This window comes from Sparus aurata, chromosome 19 (assembly GCF_900880675.1).
Source record: "Sparus aurata chromosome 19, fSpaAur1.1, whole genome shotgun sequence".
In the NCBI taxonomy this organism is placed as follows: Eukaryota; Metazoa; Chordata; class Actinopteri; order Spariformes; family Sparidae; genus Sparus; species Sparus aurata.
Window position 1 is genome coordinate 22,133,307 of NC_044205.1, and position 20,850 is coordinate 22,154,156.

Here is a 20,850-nt window from a genome sequence, read left to right on the forward strand (position 1 = left end):
TTAACATCAATATTTGGGATGCAAATATCAGACTATAGATTATCAGTCTGATATTGGGAAACTGATCAATGCTGATAAATGACCTGATAGCCAAATTGCTTTCATTCACTGAACAAGCGAAGCATCGAGAAGAAGAAGAAGAAGTAAAAAAACACTGTTTTAACACAACAAATCTTAGCTAAGGCTAAGGAATATTACATTTTCATGAAATTATTGGCCATCTTGTTTAGTTAATAGACTCCATGTGCCTCAATATGTTACAGCTCTTTATGTAAGGGCAGGAAAAAAGCAGGAGACAGGGTCAAACTACTTGACCACTCCTGCGGGGGAAACATTGACAAAACAATCCTGATCTTTGAGTGTTTTCTGTAAGCATGTTTCCACAAAACAAACGCAGCTTGGCATGGAAGACTTTATGAGCATTTTTATACTATAACTTGGTGCGGTGTGAATGGGACACGCCTGACCACAGTGTTTTTTCTTGGCAGCGAAGTGTTTAAGCCTAAATAATCCAGTGAGGGCCTCTTGTCATCAACCTGGGAGCTATGTTTGCTCGAGCTGACATGCAAGTATGGAATGTTTGCGTTTTCTCGTTTTCTGGCGCGTCTCTATGAAGTGTTGTTAAACAAACAGGACAGCATAATAGTCAATAATTTAAAAGGTCTACTTCCGACTTCAACAAAGATCATTACACTTTGATTAAAATGATTCCGGCTGGCTCAAAGACCGTTTAGATACCAAGAGGTATCTTTTAATTCTCAAGGTTTTATTAAAAGGTGCAGATGGACGAATTGGCCACCTGTTGACTTCATACTTCCAACACTTAAGAGACAGCACTTCACTCCAAATGGCTGCTTACTGTGTGCTGTTTATACATCCATGACTGTAGCTACTGTTTCTTTGTTAGCTGAGTTAGCAGTGCAGCTAGCTGGACATCCAGGGGAGTGTTAAAAGAGGTTTTAAGGCCCGCTGCTTAAAATGGTTACATATTGCAGCTTTAAAGAGCTGGTAATACATTTCAAATGTATATTTTTTCCTATTGCTTCTCGACTTCCAGTACTAGCTTTTTTATCTTGGTTTTTTATGCACCAGAACACCAGGACAAAATTCTCGCATGTGAAAAACAGATTGGAAATAAACCCGACGCTGATGTGTCGACACTTTCCTGATGAAAAAGGTGAAAACATGTCACAAAACTGGCAAAATATTCACTGCTGTAGATCTTTTTTTAACTGCAAAAAAAAAAAAAAAATCACATAGTGGCGCCCAGTACAATATTATCTTATCAGATTAGCTTGGCTTTGAATTGGTCTCTTAATGGAGTAGGCAGCAGCTCTCGGTTTGCTTTTCACACACTCACCAGACCAGCTTGATTCCTCATGTAAGTCATCTTTGATTACATTTATCTCTGCATACCTTGCTGACATTCCTCACATTCTTTAAAAAGGTACAATGACAAGTGACATGACTAGAAAACCTACTTTTAATTAGGTTTAATTAACGTGGCCTAAACATTGAGGTTGACATTAAATCAGAGAATTGCTAGCATGTGGTGGGGGGGGGGGGTTGCTTTCCATTGTGATGAGTTTCCTAGGACATAATCATACCGATGTTTGAGTGCAGGACGAGGAACAGGGAGGAAACATGGTTGCCGGTGGATACAAACAGTGAGAGCAGAAAAGTTTCCAGTCCAGATTTGCCAATACGAATGATCCAAAGTCTGATCCAAAATGAGAGAGCGAGCTGGACTACTTTTTTTTTTTCCTATGGGCACTGTCCAGTATGATCCAATGTTTGGTGGATAGGAGTGGGTGTGAACCATGTAATAACAAGTCCTCTTTCCCTGGGGAAGTTACCAAAACAATAGCTCTGCCGGGCGTTCTGGGTATGCAGGGCCATCCTCACAACACCAACCTTCCAGCTGCGCATAAGAGCTGCAGAAAACATCTCTCTGGCAGGAAACAGTTCATACAGTATCTCCACAGTCAGTTTCTCCTGAGGCAGGGAAACCTGTAGTAGCAGTTTAGCTAGGTTGGTGAGGTTTCTAAACATGTAGGCAATATGTAGGCAATATGTAGGAGTTTCTGTTGAAAGTGCAGAAGCTACATAATTAGCGGTTTTGACATCATGATACTTATGTATTGTGTTGCAGAGATATGTAATCAAATTGGCACGCTAATGAGCTAGCCCCAACCCGGCCTGGTAGAGAGCTCCTGTGTTGCAATGTAAACGCTAAAACTCCTCAAGCTCCAAGTCTGAACAGCTAGCTGAATTGCAAACTGAGCTAACCCAGCTATGGTACAGCTAGCAGCAGTTAGCGGTATGCTTCCCTCTATTCTAATTGCGTATGAACTCCACAGGTGGCAAATTCTTACATGTTGCACCTTTAAGGTCATTCTTTTGTCGTGTTTTGAAGCGCGAACAAAACAAGCAATTTGACAGAATCTTTCACCACTTCCTGACGTGACTAATCAAGACAATAATTGGCCTACTATTCAATACATACCGCTTATACATTGATTGTCCTGGGAAAACATCGACTCTCACTGCTCTCTTTATCATTTTCTACCAGTCTGTGTGCGGGTGCTGTTCCGTACGTCACGGTGCTATATTAACTGGCTGTGAGGAAAATTGCCAAGCTAATAAAACCCACTCTTTTGATTAAATCAGCGACGCCTTAAAGCAATTAGAACTTCAGTCCCACAACGCACCAGCTACCTGCCGCTGCAATCAGAAAAAGATCGGAATTAAAAACAACGTCTACTTTTATATGAACTTTTCTTGCACAAACGGTGGCCTGTAATTATTTGCAGTCCTCAAAACTGCATTTGTGTTTACCCACACCCCTCCTTGAATACACACTACATAACACCGCCACAGCCCACCCCCTGGCCGATTGTGCAACCTCGAGAGTATGCCATCCAAACATGACCCCACGCTTTAAAGCTCAAGCATTTTATTTGCCAATTTAAGTGACCAAATCCTCCGCATTGAGGCTTCTATCTCACGGGTTAGAGTAAGGTACGTTCTCTACTGCTATTAAGGAACGGGCAATATGTTCCTGGAAATCCTGACAGCAAAGGTCAAGATGGTAACTTGAGTGAATTGCTATGAGGAAGTGACTCCAATTGAGTGTGATCCCCTGTCTACATGATAAGAACAGCCAGAGCTCTTCTGTGTATTCATTTATAATGAAAGCCCCAATGTTCCCTCATGGAAAGTGGACGTTTTTTATCCAATCACTGATCTAGCGGGCCTGACAGAGGAAATTGCAAAAACTCAGACCTAAAGCTCAGCTTTTTAAAAAAAAAAAAAAGTTGTGTTGGTCATAATCAAGCAAAGACTGTCTGAGGGAGCAGAGAGAAAGCTGCACAGGACTGTTGGCGAGGATTATTATGAACAGAAGCAGATGCCAAACAGGAGACTATGTCTTGTTTACCTTGTGCTCACCAGGAGCCTGGAAATACAGGCACACACAGAGGGTTCTGCTAATTTAGATGAAACACAAGGTAGACCGACTGCTTCAGAATCAAGAGCGCTGCTGGTAATCAGGGGAAAATGAGGGGAAGAAACTAGGCTAAGGGCACAATTCACTTCCAAAGCTAAGTTGATAATCATGATCCCTCGCCACAAGTAAGCACGCTGCAGTCCAACCTGGGAATAGCCTTACCAGTTTTGAATCTACGCTGACAATTAGTGTCAAACATTAAGCTGAAAAATGCAACAGAACTGGTTCCTATACAAGAGGGGCTTTATCTCTGCGTGCATGCTAAATTGCTGGGTGCCATCTTGCGGGGTGCCCCAGATCACATTTTCCAGGAAACTGAGGGAGGAAATGTAGAAATGGGGTTAAAGTTAAACCTGGGACTTTTTAAAAATACACAAAAAGGTCAATTTAGGGCGTGCAGAATGGACCCTCTATAAACACACAGGTCCCCTGTGGAGGAAGCACGCACTGCTTAGGTAAAGCAAACCAGAGGCACAAACTGACTGATTTTCAGGGAACAATACTTTGCTTATGTGTTGCACACTCCCTTCATATGCTCAGCCTTAACAAAGTCAGGCGAAGGTAGGACGGGGTCAGCTATTTGCGGGGTGGGACATTTCAGAAGTTCACAAGTAAAAGCTGTCATTCCTAACCGGTGAGCCGTCCTCAGGGGTCAGAAAGGCTTGATACTGCACAGGAAAAAAACAAAACCTCCTGTCAAACACACTGGAGGGGTTTGATAGCGAAAAGGTGGGTGTACATACAAAGCAAGTATTGTGTTTTTAAAGAGAACGTCTCTAGACTGAAAACAATAAAAAGGTGCACTGTGAAGACATCTTAATCAGAAGAGAAAGATCTTCACCGAAATAAACAAACTCTCTTCGTTTTCTACCTGGATAAATAAACTGACCCTAAAAAAGGACAACACAGTTTCATACTGTTTGGATTTGTTTATATTTGGCGGACCCTGCCACCTTTCTAGCTTCGAACTCTGGAGCTGGGGACCTTATTTTCCTTGTTTATTCAGTTCTGGGGAAAAAAACTAAATATTTCTGAGTTTGTATAACTAACGCATCAATATTGCAGATATTAACCGAGTCCGACTGTCTTGTCAAAAACTACACAGTGGCCCCTTTAACTCGTGGATTTGACCCAGACTGGCTCAAACAATGTGTTATTGACAATGTTACCCAGCAAATTATGAAAAGACTTTCTCCCCATTTTCCTGTGACGGACTTGTGTTAGAAGCCTCATAATGCTGATTAATCCCCTCCAAAAGAGCTCTGGCATAACTGGATTAATTCAGGCAGTAAATTGCCCCCAAAACAATAATGCTACTCCGAGAGGGACCGTGAAGTATAATCTCTGGACTCTGCAGCGGCAACAGCAGTGTTTTGGAAAAAAAAAGTTTGCTCGAATATCCAGTGTGTTTTAGGTGGAAATGGGCGTGAGCACACACACACACATACACACACACACACACACAGAGTACAAGTTTAACCTGGTTTTAGCAATTACAAAGCAGTTTCTTCCCCAAATAAGAAGCCAACTTCAGGAATATGTTGTTTGTAATGCCACATTTGATTTAAACCTACTCTGCAGGTTGGGGTTATGTATGAAATACCAACACTGACACATTTCACTAATACATACTTAATATTCTGGTAATTTTACAGGTACAACGCCCTTTTTCCAGAGTACATTTAACAAAGTATTAAGCTAGCTGTTCGCAAAAATAAAGAGCGCTAAGTGAAAGCGGTTATTTTCCAGCAAATAGTCACAGCCTGACTAGACAGTAACGTTAACGTTACAACGCTCGTTTTCGACTCCGGCGTAGCCCCAGCGGACGGGGGGTAACCGCTCTCGCTAAGCATTCCACCGACTCCGAGTCACAACACCGCCCGGCCGGGATCGCCAAGTTGCCAAAAGCGGTGAACTCGACCTAGCTCAACTGAAAGAAGATGCCTTCTTCTCGCTTCACACTTGAGATGTTTTAACGCTGTGTTTAGCTGTGGGCGAGCCTTTCTTTCTTTAGGGTGGGCTCCCATTGTCAGGCTGTCGGGGCAACACATACATTGATCTAAACAAGCCGGGGGATCACATACCAATCACCTCGTGTAGCTCATAATCATCTTTGTTGATGGACCAGGGTTGGGAGCACGGGTCCTCCGACATGGCTGAGGAGTCTGCTCGGGCCGTGCTATCTGGAGGAAGATGTTGAATCCAAAGGCTGCGCGTAAAAAGAAGTCAAAGTAATCCAAACAGGACCAACAAGGGCGACACTTCCCCCTTCTTTGCGAATCCTGCAGCACTCCTGTCATTCCCAAAGTTTTACACTAGCCTAGCAGCCCCGCCTACCGCATTCCTGCTGAGCAAATGTGGACCCTCCCGGCGGACATGTTGAGTGTGGGACGTCAGATCGCACTATGCACATACGTGTATAAAATCTTTGATTATTCCCCGGAGTGTTCACGATAGATCAGTAAAGAGGAAATCACTATCTTGACTCGTCGGTGGCTAATTATGGTGGTTAAATATGCTGCAAATGTGGCAACACTAGCCCGTTATTTAGGACGTTAGCAACACAAAACCATAATCTGTTCTCAAATAAATTTTTTGCATGGTAATTTGTTTAAATTGTTCACAAAAGTCACGACAATGAATGTTTAAATATTGAGTAAATCGGACCAGCCTTTGATTTCCGCCACTCTTTTAATGGCGGACTGCTGTGTAAGAGTGTTTTAACACCCAGACTTCTGCCTTACAGGCGCAGACATTCGCGCTTCTCATAGACCACACAAACCTCATTATTTATTCGGATTAGCACGTTTCACTCCCAGCTACAACTCGCACAGAGAAGACTGTTTGACAGAGCATGCTCTCAGAATAAAAATAGGCTGGGATGTGCTGCCTGACAGACCGTACTCAGGGCAAGAAGTATCACAACTTTAAAGTGTATGAAAAGAGGCGTGCTGCTCCAAGAACATCCTGTCATCTGATTGGTCGGTACCACGTACGCCGCCCTTTGATTGGATGCACATGTGTCAAGTAGGAAAATGCACTGGGCCGCTTCTGGTGCATTTTGCAACATGCAGGACTTGCACAAACGCGACACCTGCTGCGGAGCAGAACATACTGCGCTTTCTCGAGTTTGGTTTAACTGAGCTTCAAGTTATGTCTTTCTCTCTCTATATAGCTTCCTTTTCCTCCTCCTCCTCCTCCTCCTCTTCACTTTTCATTCAGGCTTCCTTCTTATGGACCACTGACCCCTGGGACCATCTACCTCTCCTGGCTCATACGGATTTTCATACCCTGGGCTCCACTGGATCATTGCTCTCCTCTGTTTGACTGATCTCCTTATATCTGTATTTCTATAATATGTGATGCCTCTTTACTCTGATCTGTTCTGTTTTACTGCTTATTATCTTGCACGGCCTGCCCTCATCCAGGTTGCAACGGCTCAGGCACAACATGGCGGGGCCACAGCGGTCTCAGTCAACTGTCATTTGTATCAGATAATCTGTAAAATTGCATTTGCAATTTGTAAATTGGGATTTTTGTTGTTCTGTTCTTAACATGCACAATCGAGTCCATGACTGTTCATCCTGGGAGAGCAATCTTTTTCTTTTTCATTTAAAAGCATGTGTTTCTCAACATGGCAAGTTTTTCCTCACTCTATTTGAGGGTGTTACGCTCGGTCTAGGGAGCCGAGCCTAACATAAATAACCGACACCCAAACACGGTGTAAGTTCAGTGTTCAAGTTCAATTTATTTACAAGACAACAGGTGCAATATGTACAGTGATGGGTGCTCTAAGTACAGAAGATATCGTTCACTGTACAGTTTGTAAAGGCAACTGAGGCAATGGGATTGTGATTTTGGGCTATATAAATGAAGTTGATTTGATACATACTTTCTTGAATAAAAGAATACTGCAATTGAAAAAAAGTATTACATTTATTTTGAGGAATTAATATTCAGAGCATTCGTTCATGATGGAATAAGTCCACATTTTGTAAAACTGTTTCAAAAAGACCATATCAAAAATACAAAATCAAGCGTTTGACATCGTGGTGACATATCAAGAAAGTGTGAGAGTAAAGCAGGTGTCAGCAGTCAGTAAAATTAAAATGTTCAGAAGTGGAAGTATCACAATCGCAACGTCTCTTCCTCTTTAGCTTCAATCTGACAGAGGCTATCTCATAAGAGGAAGTGACCAGCACGCAAAAAACAGCTTTATCTGACACTTAGTACACTGCCTGAAATGCAAACAGATCCTCTTTCTCCAATACACTGCAAATATTTACCATAGTCTACCATACTGCACTGTGTACTGCAGCTACTGTTCTTTTTATATATTATATATGTATATAATACTTTATATTTTATCTTTTATTCTATTTTTTATTTTATTCTTAAGGTTAGGGTTTTTAAGTTTAGTTTAATGTATGCTTAATGTATGTCTAATGTATGTTTTGTATTTCGTATGCTACTGGACACTTGAATTTCCCTCGGGATAAATAAAGTATCTATCTATCTATCTATCTATCTATCTATCTATCTATCTATCTATCTATTTAGAAAACACAGGCACATACTATGTCACTCTTGACATTTTAATAACATAGTAATGGATTTGTGCAGTGAGAACTTTGCTGATATTTCCAATCACTGTGCAGCGCGAGTTTCGCAATGATGCTGCTCAGAAATCATGATGTGATCATCACTGGAAACGCCACCGGTTGCATAGCAATATGAGCTGTATTCACACAGTCAATGGTAACTTTGTCATAGATAACAAGCAATAGCGCACACATTAACTGTAACATTGCCCCATTGTTCAATATTTCCTTTTGATGGAATAAAAAGGCACGTTTAAAACACCGCTAACAGCCCGGTCCGAGATCATGGCTGTGAGAGAGCTCTGGCCAGCCGTACCCAGAACCAGCTCTTGGTGCAAGGCCGGGTGTAGTCGCAGAGGGTGAGGAAGCGCAGGATGCTGGGGAACGGCTTTTTCATCGGCTTGTACTTCACTGGAATGAGACGTTTATTTCGTGCTCCTGTGACAGCATGAATAAGAAAACAAAAAAAATGTATATTACAAGCATGCACAGATTGCACAGACTGTATGTCAGAGAGAAAGAGGATGTACAAATGCAACTTGCCGGGACAAAGGCTGAGAGCAAACTTGGTCTGAAAGTCACAGGCGTCGCTGTCAAGATATTCATCAGAGATCACCACCACCATCCTCTTACACCTGCACACACGGACACATGTTACAGATGCAAAGTCTGAGAGATAGAAATGAGGGGAGATTTGAGGATGTGTGGTCTGATAGAACAAACATTCTTTCAAGTGGCTTTCTATATCTACATTTACACTCATAGTTGAGCTTTCTGCCATAACTGAAACTTTCATGTTTTTCTGTACCTTGGTACTTTCCAATTTCAATCTTTGTGTCCACACAGATTATTTATAGAGCCACAACTTCTGCCCTATGTGTTTGTACTGATCTTCTGAGGGTTTAAGGGATAAGTCTGCACTAAAATGAGAAAAATCAAAGATAAAAATAAAATACATAAAATTTGTTTTTAAAAAAATACAGAAGTGCTCCATACCCTGGCCTCGGTGAGGGGTCGAGCTCATGCATTCACTTCGGAAGAGGTGCAAAGTGACGCTCTTAGCTCAGCAGCTACAGGGACGATTTTGGCATAAGAAGAATGTAAATAACATCTTTTCTAATCAGTTTGGGGTCTCAGGGCTTCCAGACTTGGGTTAAGGTGTTTTTGGGGGGTTGTTTAAATAAAATTGAAAACAAGTCTCCATCTCCTTCAGTACTTTAGGAGACTACTGCAAATTTGTTTGTGGACTCTGAAACTTCACCCGACTTTTCCACTTTTTTGGATGAACTTTTCCTCAAAAGTAAAAAAAAAAAAAAAACCACACATCGACACAGTAAACCTCGACATGGTTAGCACGAGTGGACATCCCACCTCTTCTCAATGAGTTCACTGGTGATGGTCCACACGCAGGAGCCCGGCAGCACGTCTCTGTCGAACACGCACAGTTTCAGCTTGTACTCCGTCTGCTCCAGCTCACGGATCATCTCGTGGACGAACTCAAAGTCACTCTGGCAGTAGCAGATGAAGGCATCGAACAGCTCCGGGGCTGCATTCAATTCAGTGAGATCAATGTCAGTAACACAGCTGAACTTTTCATTGCAAGGCCTGTATTGCGCAACAGCTTGTAACCCAGGACGTGCAATAAATTTAGTATTCCACGGAAGAGCATCATAAGCATTAATGATGGGAACCCAAAGCTGTGCAGGGAAGTGCAACGGTGCAGCAGCGCAGACATGTGATTAGAGCTGCAGATGACTCGTCAGATTAATAGACGGACTGGAGCTTTTCCTGTGCGATAATTTACCACAGAAAGTGATCTTGCACAATAGCAAGTTTGACTTGACAGAATACAGCATATGGTGCATTTTTGTCTCGTCTTGTTTGTTCTAACACGACAGCTCAAAGTGTGGTTTGATAGTGCAAGTTAGCGATTTGTTACAAGCTTAATTTGGAATAATTACTTTAACTCAGATTATTTGCACAGTGCAATGGCTGTAAAATATACATATTTTTTTAAATGACGCCATCAGCGTTTATGTTAAATGGCCACATTCAGGCTTTATCATGCATATCACATGACATTTTGATGTCAGTTTTATTAACATCTAATTGGCATTTTACTGTTACAGTTACTGTTATAGTTGGTGCGTAGATAAATTCAACGACTGTATATACTGCTGGGCACGTCATCATATTTTATTCTGTTTTACTGTTTCTGACGATAGCTGTGTGTGTAAAATGTTAATATGAAAAGTAACCTGAAGGCACAGCTGTGAGATAAATCTAGAGGCAAAACGCAGCCTTTCCACACCAACTGGAACAATCTTATACAACTAATTTAGAGATGAAATGATAAGTTGTGTCATGCAGAAGTTCCTCTTATATAACACTGACAGGGGACAGAATGCAGATTTTTTTTTGGTATATGTATATTAACAAAATCAATGCGTGTTTAACCTTTGGCCCTGCGTCCTACTGATACATTCTCTTCAAAACAAGAAAAAAGTACAGGTTGCACACATATGGACCTTCAGGGTCGTCCTCCAGGGTGATGCCGACCCTCTCCGGAACGACGGGGAGACAGCTGTCAACCTCGGCAACCTGGACCGGGGGCTCTGCCTTCTTCTTCAGACTCTCACAATACTTCTTGACGTTCTCATCTAGTGCCAAAAACAAAGAAAAGAAAAGATGTGTAAGTGCAAACAAGACATAAATACATAAGTGTGCACACAGTAACTTGAGGGATATGTTACAGTTACGTCAAGTTTTAACTTAAGGGAGCATTACGTAGTTTTGGAGAAGACATTTTAATCAGAGGAGAAAGATGTTCACTGACTGATTTTTGTCATGCTGAAAACAATTTAAATAAACAACATCTCTCCGTTTTCATGACAGAATAAACCAAATGAACAAACTGACCTTAAAGGACAACACAATTGTTTATATTTGGCGGACCCTGCCACAGCTTGTCTATTCAGTTATGGAAAAAAAATAAATGTTTCTGAGTTTGTATTATTACCTCATTAATACTGTAAATATTACAATTCTGAGTTTGAATTTCTTCTCCAAAACTACACAGTGGCCCCTTTAACCTGTGGATTCAATCCAGACTGGTTCAAACAACGTGTTATTGACCATGTTACACAGCAAATTAGACTTCAAGTCTTTCTCCCCATTTTTCTGTAAGGGACGTAGGTTAAAAGCCTCATAATGCTGATTAATCCCCTCCAAAAGAGCTCTGGCATAACTGGATTTATTCAGGCAGTAAATTGCCCCTAAAACAACATGTTACTCGAAAGAAGGACCCTGGCGTATAATCTCTGGACTCTGCAGCGGCAACACCAGTGTTTGGGAAAAAGATGGCTCGAATATCCAGTGTGTTTTAGGTGGAAATGGGCATGAACACACACACACACACACACACACACACACAGTAGAAGTTTAACATGGTCAAAATAAGAAGACAACTTTAAGAATGTTATCTGTAATGTCCCATATCGGATTTAACCCTACTCAGCAGGTTGGGGTTATGTATGAAATGCCAAGACTGACACATTCACGAACACATACTTAATATAACGGGTGTGATCGGTTATTTTCCAGCAAATAGTCTCAGCCGTGACATGCAGTTGTTTATATGTGGCGGACCCTGCCACCTTTATAGCTTCAAACAGTGTTCTTGAGACCTTAATTTCCTCCGAGAACAACTTGTTTACTCAATTTTGGAAAAAAGTATACATTTCTGAGTTTGTGTTATTACCTCATTAATATTGTAGAACTACATAGCTCCCCTTTAAGGTCTCGTGAGTATGTTCACATGACTAAAAACAACGTTTGGACATAATGTATTGTGACTCATGTGTACATGTACACTGTGGTCCAGGCACCTGAATCATTTCCTGGAGCACGGGGGGACAAAGCGGAAGTTACAATATGAGTGAATATTACAAACTTGCACCACTGAAATGACGCAAACAAGTAAACAAAGACAAAATCTCAGTTGGGGCCAACTCACCTATCAGAGGTCGCAGGTCCTCCACTATGTCTTTCCTCTCCACCTCCTCCAGGATGGACAGCAGCTTCCCGACGGTCGCGTCCTTGTTGCGGGCCCGCCAGTCCTCCAGCACCGTCTCCGTGGGGCTTTTGGACGCCTCGTAGTTCTTAATCTCCAGGTAGGTGAAGCCCATGGTCTCCGCCACGGCCATCCAGTCCGCGGCCACCATGTTCCTGGGGTTCAGATACAGTCCCAACTTTTTCCTCAGGCTCATGTTGAGCGCGACGAGAGGGATGGTATCCAGGTCCACCTGGGACTCCGAGCAGCTCGCCATGTTGGGAAAGTCTTCCGGAGACTTCCATGAAATGTCAGAGCTCCGGTTAAAACATGTTTTGTGTCGCGACAGATTTGACAGTCGCGAGTGTCTTCAGAGTTACCTGACTACGGAGAACAAGGAAGTGATGTGTGCAACGGTCTGCTCTGCGTCACACACACCCACCCACAGCCGGAGGAGGCGTCCTGTTCACCGCCTGACACCACTGTAAGGGGAAAAAAGTTAGCTTGCTGTTGATTAAAGTTATTTTTTTACTGAGGGTGGGCGATACTGCAAAGTTTGGTATCGATCCGATACCATGTAATTACAGGGCCAGTATTGCTGATACCGATACTGATACCGATACTTTTTACTTGAAAATTCCTGATCATTGAATGATTTTGTACTTTTGCCTTTAATTAGCTGATCATGATTATGATAATAATAAAACACAGGACAAAGATTTTAGCCGAATAAGAAAATTATATTTAACATAATTAAATCTATAACCTATAATCTGCATGTTGCCTAAATAGGAATACTAATGTTCCTTCAACAGATACACAAGAGGGTTATTATATTCGGCCATATTCATACTTCAGAGTGAACCTGAGTGAGCGGAGAGAGAGAGGTGGAGAGGAGCACTGTGCATAAGGACTGAGAGAGACGCTGCGATCACACAAACTCTGTGAAGAAATACAAGTGATTTGCTGAATTTGTGGAAGAGAAACTACAAAAAAAATATTGATCTCATCACGCTGGTATCGATCCGATACCAATACTCACCTTGGTATCGATACTATCGATATTTGGATCAATTCGCCCACCCCTATTTTTTACTTGCGTGAATTGGCTGCCAGCAGTTGGCATCATGAGAAAATGTTGGCCAACAATAGAATTAGTTCCCTTTTCCTCGTAAACACCCCCGTGAAAGCTTTTTCCAAGTCCTCCATCATTTTGATAACAACCTATTTAACGGGCGAGTCCACTAATTCTACACATTACAGTGTGTTTACAGGTCTTGGAGAGCACTGCTGCATATGTGAAAATTAAAGGTAATGTTAAGCATTTTGGGGATCCAGATGCATGTAATCTGATTAACTGCCTCTAGTGATGTCACTCAGGAGTGCGCTGCATTGTGGGTATTGTAGGCGTGATGCCCGTCCGGGGGGGGAAACGGTGATGTCAATTTTGTATTTAGTATTCAAACTGGTCATAATGATAGTTTGTGAGTTTTTTTAATGATTATGAAAATCCATAATTAAATGACCCACAAGTGAATTATAAAACACAAAAGTGTCTAACAGCGGTTGCTAACAAGTGGCTAAATGTGACTACAGAAGTTGTCGGCAACATCAAAGATCATCACACCGAACACGGAGACTCATCTCACTAGTCCGTCTTTACGGGTGGAGCTTAGTTATTCTAACTCTACAACTTTAACATTGATCAATTTATAGATATCCTATATTGTATTGGTAACTGTAGAATGGAAAACTAAAATCAAGACATCAGTATCAATTCTGAAACTGAAAAAGGTTTTATTTACTGCATTGCGTAACAAAACTGCATGACGTAAAGTCTTCGATTTATAAGTTTTTATTTTTCAACGGGAAACAAAAAGGCAAACTCTGAAAATGAATGGAAAATAATCGCAAAATATCCAAAGACGTAAGAAAATAAGAAAAACAATCTGCATAGAAACATCAGAGGACAACAACATCCCTTGTTATCAATTCACTGCTCAAAACAAAAACCACAGTGTGGGTTTTCAGAGTCACTGCAGCAACAGGAAACAGAAATGACTTCATGAAAGGCGTTTATGAGGTCTACTTTTCTAGAGAACAGATCGGTTAATTGAAATATTCAAATAGAACCATACATTTCCTCAAATCAACTTCACACGTCAGTGTGCAAACCAGATTTTACAGCAACAGTCCATGTTTGGAATCATTTCAGCTTCCGTCCCCTGAGCATCTCTTCACATGTCAAGTGTTTACAAATCACTGTTGTTTGCCCTTGGAGAAGTAGAAATCGATGCCTCTGTCGCGATGCTGCTTGGGTGTGTGAGATGGACCCCTCTTCCCTCTGGGGGAAGGCCCTGCGCCACTCTGGAAAACACCAAATAAAGAATTGACCTTACTGTGATGGTTTATAAGACATAAGTGTGGCAACACGGCCTTTCCATTTAAAATTAAAACCACTGTTGCTTGGCAGTGGTGGAAAACATATTTGTTTGCCATGCAAGGTCCTGCATTCAAAATTTAAAGCAACGTTGTGCAACTTTTTTACCTTAAAATATCAGCTTTAAAATAATGTTGATAGTACAGTGCGTTTTAATAGGGTGAGTGATGGCTCTGTCAGATATAAAATAAGGAAGACTTCTTGGTAAAATTCAGTAAAACTTTGTTCCGCGAAGAATGTCACATGTTACTGTGTAACTCATGTAATTATATAATTACATTGTTAGACTGTCAATGGGTATGCATTAATATTTAAGTAGTATTTCACTGTTGTAGCTGGACAAGGTGTTGCCTTTTTTTAAAATCTGGGTGGGTCACGTGAGATGATTCACAGGCTAATAATTCACAAATTGTTATCAAAGTTTGTGTAATCAAATTTGTTGTGAAATACTGCATGATTTGACCTCTGACATTGAGAGAAAAATCTCTCTTCTCTGGATCTGCTAAAAATCTCTCTTTTTTTGTCAGGGCCAAAACAAGCTAAAAATATCTACCATATATTTATATAATATATTTACCAAAACATTATAATTTTAGGGCGTCTCATCTGTTGTTTAACCAAATCTGAAACTTAAAAATAGTAATCTATCTGTCAAATAAATGTAGTGGAGTTGAAAAAAATAACCAAAATAGAAATACTTAAGTTAAGCAGAAGTACCTCAGAAAGTGTTCTTAGTTTCAGTGCAGCAGTAACTGCTCTTTCTTAAATTCCACCACCTTTGTTTGTAGTCATCAGGGTTTAAAAAAATATATCAAACCATCCACTTCCCTTTTTCTCAAAGACCCACCGGTTTCTTGTTAACATGTCTGCTCCATTCGGGGGCCATGACGATGGGGGTTGGGTAGGTCTCACCAAGGGTCACCTGAGCATGAGACAGCGCGGCAGAGCTGAGGGTCCATGGCGAGTGCACGTCAGCTCCCTTGATCCCCTGCAGCTCAGGAACCCACTGCCGCACATAGTCACCCTGAAGCAGATGCGAGGGCAACCGAGGGATTACTCAATAACTGAACTTTCACTCTTACAGTTTTAGTTTCATTACCATCATGTGACAGCAGCGCCATCATGAACACAAGCCATGGGCAACCCACAGATAACTAGGAAGGAACTAACAATCTGTGCATCTTCGTCTTTTCAAACGTACGTTATTGTCATAGTCGAGGCCTTGCTTGATCATGTTGAACTTCCTGTTCTCTCTGGGGTCGTTTCCTATCCCAGCGCTGTACAGCCAGTTGCCATAGTTGCTGCAGACATCATGGTCGATCTTTGGAGGAAATGTTAAAATAATGAGGGGAAGCGGTGTCATCTTTGCATATAAATAAAAAAAAGACTAAAACATGTTATTCTGCTATTCAAAGAAATCTTGATCATTAAAAAATGCATTAAATGATTTGATATGAACTGATTTATAACCAGGCCTTCAATACATACCAGGAGGTGTTCGAACCACTCGGCTCCCATCCTCCAATCCAGGCCCAGATCTTTAGTGAGGAAGCTAGCAACGTTTTGCCGCCCCCTGTTGGACATGAAGCCCGTCATTGCCACCTCTCTCATGTTGGCATCCACAAAGGGCACTCCTGTTCGTCCCTCTGTAATTATAAAAGAAAAATAATTTCAGCTATAATTCAAAAGACTTTAAATGCACCTCTTATACTTAGTGTATTCTGTGGACAATGAGAGGAAAGGAAATGCTGCAAACCTTTCCACGCATCGAACAGCTTCATGTCCTTTTTCCATGGAATTGATTTTTCCTGAAGTCCTGGGATACAATTACAATTATCTTTACATTTATTTTTTATTGTTTTTTTTTTTGTTTTTTTTTCAAAGTACATTTGTTAATAACTTGAGCTGATTTTACCTTCAATCTGAAACAGTCTGTCTCCGTATTTGACAGCTACAAACTTGAAGTAATCCCTCCACAAAAGTTCAAAAATGACCCTGGACAACAGCAATGAAGATCAGAAAGTGAAGACAAATGTATATTATGAAAGTGAATTGTGAATAAATAGTGGCCTATGATAGAATGTATTTAATTTCCATTGAAAACTGATCATCCTTCTAATATTAGACACAGTATACAACTATTATACAGCATCTATTGTTTTGTGTCTCGCACATTTAAAGGGGCACTGTGTAGTCATGGAAAATAAATTCAGAAACCCTAAGAGGTAATATTTGAAATGATAAGGTAATAATAAAGGAGATATTTATAATTTCCAAAACTGATTAAATTAGCCTTCCTCAAAGGAAAATAATGTCCACAGAACACTGTTAGAAGCTAGCAAGGCGGTCCTTTCTAACTCCAGACTCACCAGTACGTGCTCTGATTGGCTGTGCGCTCCTTCTCATACTGCTGGATCTGATGATAAATATATCTGGGTGAAATGCAACCCATTGCCAGCCTGTGGAAGTAAAGCACGGTTACAGATATATTAATAGGAATTACTTGCAAGGAAAATTCTACTCTAGTACACGTTCACCAGCAGAGGAAACGATCACTCACCAAGGTGCAAATTTAGTAGAATAATCCACACCAATCAAGCCATTACGAGTCTCTTTATAAGTAGCAACTGCATCCTACAAAACAGACACATACTGTGTATTTAAGACACCTGCAGTATAATGTTGATAACACATGACCATATCTCAAGGGAGTTGTACTCACAGTGTCCCAGAAATAGTGTTTGATTCTAGCCAGAGCCTGACTTTCACCACCACTGCAGGGAAAAGCTGAGCGAGGATCAGCCACAGGCTCTGTTACAATAAAACAAAAGACGCATCTCAGTCATGTTAAACACTCCCTGATGTACAGTGAAGACACACTGAATCATAAAAGCTTTATGGCATACCTGGAAACTGCACCTGACTGGCACTTAATGAGGAAATCTTTTTTCATTTGTCTATTGAAATGTCAAAGTAGCAGCAGAATGGATTTACTCAATAGACGCGCTGCATTAAATGAGTGTTATGAGCTTCCTATTTGCTAACAGCATGTAAAGACATTAAGTGAAAATCAATTTAATAAGCACAGAAAATAAATGTGCAGACATCTGTCCCACTGATTTGTAACTTTATTACACTACTCGTGGAATTAATTTTGCAGATGCCCTGTTATGAAATTGCAAGTTAAGAAAATTACCCAACAAAAAAGACCCAAAGAGAGAGTTTCTTTATTGCATTAGCTGAAAAGGTTCACAGTCCATTACGTTTTAATTTTGTTGTGCTTGACTACTTTTTAGAAAGCTTTTTTTTTCTGATTGTTTCGTTTTACATGTTAGAATCAATAAATGTATCAATCAATCTGATTAGTAATTGTACTGTGATTTTGACTGAATGTAGGAACAGATGCTGGAGTCATGGGTTTATCTTCTTGATTTAGTCTATAAAAGGCAGCCATATAAAATGAAACATGAAACACCGGTCCTCGCAAGTGAAAATTAATTTTGTCGAAGTGCACAGACATAATTCACCTGTCTGTTGCAGGTCCTCTGCTGTAGGAATGGCTCCTTCCTCCAGCCCTTGAGGAAGAGGCTTTAGCTGCTCAGGGGTTGGGAACACAGGCCTCACCTCGCTCTGGGTCTCCACTGCCTTCCTGAACTGAGTGTACACATCAGGCAGCCTAACAAACCAGGAGGAAAGGTTAGAGGATATTCCGAGTACTCAATTCTTCCCATTTATTTCTCATAAGATTGCAGAATAAAGAAAAGACAGGATGTCCAGCAGAAATTGGATGTTTGGTCACCTGGACATGTGGTGAAATGGAAGATCGTCTCTGTGGTACAGTGTAGATCCCCAGCAGGTGTGAACTTTGACGTTCATCTGTGCACAGACATCCTTCACACTTTTCTCGACATTCAGTTCCTCAGAAGTTATCTTAAACATTAGGGAAAACATTTTAAATTATTTTAAACAATTTAATTTTAAATTATTAATTTATTTTTTAAAAACACAGGACAATATAATAAAGCAGTGACAATAAGTGAAAGTGTCCTCAGCCACCTCTTCATGGAAAGCCACAGTGCTGACAGAGCCCAGTTGCTTGATGAGAGCAGCCACTACATCCTCTGGCTTACCCTGTCTCACCACGAGGTTGCTGACACACACACACACACACACACACACACACACACACACAAAAGTGAAAAAGAAAAACATGATGTCAGCAGTATCCTGCGTAGAGAGCTGATAACTTCCCCCCTGCTGAGCAGAAATAATGATGGGAACCAGTGTATGCAGCACCAATGTTAATGTGAACATAACCTCCTGTTAGCCCAGGTGAGTCCTGATCTTGTTACATATGTATTGGTTAATTCCTAGAAAGCTGAGGACCAATTCTGCACCACGTGTAACACAAACACTATACATAAGTTGGTGGTTACTTTCAAAGCTTATAAATAGATTATGTTTCTATGGACAGAGCCGGGCTGTGGAGAAAGTCCACACTATCGCAATGTAAAACACACCAATTAAGGTGATATACAGGAAGACCAGGCGACAAACAACAGTTTAGTTACCTGCCCTTGTTGAGTAGTGTGTTTCTGAGGTCTCTGACACTGTCCATTAAGAAGCGCAGGCGGAAAGGCCCAGTCTTTGGCAGGTTGTAGTTGCGCGTTCCCACATAATGTCTGGGGTCGAAGCAGTACAGTGGGACAATGTACTCTGCATTTCTTTCAGCCCAGTGGAAAAGCTGCAGGCGACAAAAACAGTACGGGTCATACATAACATCATCTCTTAGGAAAAGTCGTGTCATGTTTACAGTGGCAGTGAATATTTAGCACATTTGGTTCTATGAGCATGTTGTTTTGGAACTACAAACATTGGCTGCTGCAAACTGCTAACCACACCAGGTAGGGTTGAAAACACATACTATTACATTTGGTGATGATGTGTAATTTGATGCTTAAAAGGTCACTACAAGTATGCACATGCATTTTGTTCTTCTTTGGTTTATTTTTTAGAGAGCAAGATGTTGCATTATTGCCTTTTTCTAGATTGGAAATAAGCCTCAATACTCTGATCTACACTTGATTCAAAGAAAAACTCATCCCATAATTCAATAAATCTTACTTGCAAATTCAAATACACATTGCCTTAAAAGGATTGTATCTGGAAAAATCGGTCTTTTATTTTGAAAAACGCAACCGGAAACCGAGTATTTTCACTAATGTTACTCTACAGAATGGCTCATTGAGTGCCTACACATAAAAAAGAGAGATCATGAAAGACATTATGACTGATAACTTGGTCCGTTTGTGTGACTAATTTCAATTATTTCTTTTTGTGAACATAACTTTAAAGAGGAGGCTTTTACTCTGAAGGAGTAAAACAAACAGGAAGTAACATTGTAGTTGCTGCTAGCAAAACAAAACTAGCGTGATGCTAGCAGCTAACACACATAATGTGGTGCAAATGTCCTCGCAGTGGCAATATCAAAACAAATACCACACGTAAGGTAAACAAACAAGTTAACTTGTACATTTAATAGGTGTTTTACAGTTAAAAAAAAGCGTCGTATTTCATAACTAAATGGATTCGTCACGTTAAATATAAAATGCAGTCGTACCTCGTTGTCGTGGAGGCGTAAGTCGTTTCTTAGTAAACAGATAACTGTGCGGGCGGTAGACATGGTTGCTGTTTTTAATGATGAAGGAGCAGTAGTTGTACGAGAAACATCGACGGTCCTGTGTGTCAGCCAGCAGCGTCCTCCCGTCTGTGGAGCCGGTGGGTCCGTCACGTTTCCAGCCAGGCTGTTACCAAACATCAGCTTGTGTAACGTGGTTGTCTAACAGCCAACAGCTGCCTCAGGCTGTAAAGCATTTAAGAGACAGTTTTCGCCAAAACTGCTCTTTTAAAACGAAATAAACCCAGATCTTTATTAATGTAAAAACAATCTATATGTACACAAACACACACTAACCACTTTAGGTCCATCACATGTACATAGGCCCACCCTGGATTTGTGGAAAACAAGGACACTCAACTAGCTGACAGACTAATATTGCTGTTCATAGTCCTGCTACTAGCCTGGATAAAGTCTAAGGTATTTGTATCAAGACTGTTAATGTTTAAAAAATTTACTGATATAAACAAACAAATCTCAATATTGGTACTGGCCTCAAAAGTCCAGTTCTGGTCAGGCTTTAATCATACGGATTTATACAACATTTCCAAAATCAGCAGCTTATTCTCAACC

At 40.9% G+C, this 20,850-nt stretch overlaps 3 protein-coding genes across 6 annotated transcripts in view; all 3 read right to left on the reverse strand.

Annotated features, from left to right (window-relative positions):
- oxsr1b (oxidative stress responsive kinase 1b) overlaps positions 1 to 6,123 on the reverse strand; it is a 44,511-nt gene extending 38,388 nt beyond the window's left edge. The window contains exon 1 of one of the 4 annotated variants that reach the window (XM_030398552.1): positions 5,593 to 6,123. In XM_030398552.1, the coding sequence (XP_030254412.1) occupies positions 5,593 to 5,662 (70 nt within the window). In that variant the 5' untranslated portion in view covers positions 5,663 to 6,123. The remainder of the gene's footprint in view (positions 1 to 5,592) is intronic. The other 3 variants (XM_030398551.1, XM_030398554.1, XM_030398553.1) reach the window with 3 other exon arrangements.
- A 1,109-nt stretch (positions 6,124 to 7,232) lies between these two features.
- On the reverse strand, positions 7,233 to 12,626 carry myd88 (MYD88 innate immune signal transduction adaptor). Its single transcript, XM_030399037.1, has 5 exons — positions 12,125 to 12,626; positions 10,638 to 10,769; positions 9,481 to 9,655; positions 8,653 to 8,744; positions 7,233 to 8,547 (listed from the first exon to the last, which is right to left on the reverse strand). The coding sequence occupies exons 1-5, from the start codon at positions 12,435 to 12,437 to the stop codon at positions 8,393 to 8,395; spliced, it is 867 nt and encodes a 288-aa protein (XP_030254897.1). The 5' UTR covers positions 12,438 to 12,626; the 3' UTR covers positions 7,233 to 8,392.
- A 1,311-nt stretch (positions 12,627 to 13,937) lies between these two features.
- On the reverse strand, positions 13,938 to 20,566 carry cry-dash (cryptochrome DASH). Its single transcript, XM_030399073.1, has 14 exons — positions 20,221 to 20,566; positions 19,172 to 19,344; positions 18,657 to 18,750; positions 18,400 to 18,530; positions 18,128 to 18,276; positions 17,323 to 17,411; positions 17,161 to 17,234; positions 16,970 to 17,059; positions 16,516 to 16,595; positions 16,357 to 16,416; positions 16,089 to 16,246; positions 15,802 to 15,921; positions 15,448 to 15,624; positions 13,938 to 14,527 (listed from the first exon to the last, which is right to left on the reverse strand). Exons 1-14 carry the CDS (start codon positions 20,416 to 20,418, stop codon positions 14,420 to 14,422), a joined length of 1,701 nt encoding a protein of 566 aa, XP_030254933.1. The 5' UTR covers positions 20,419 to 20,566; the 3' UTR covers positions 13,938 to 14,419.
- Between the last annotated feature and the right edge of the window lie 284 nt (positions 20,567 to 20,850).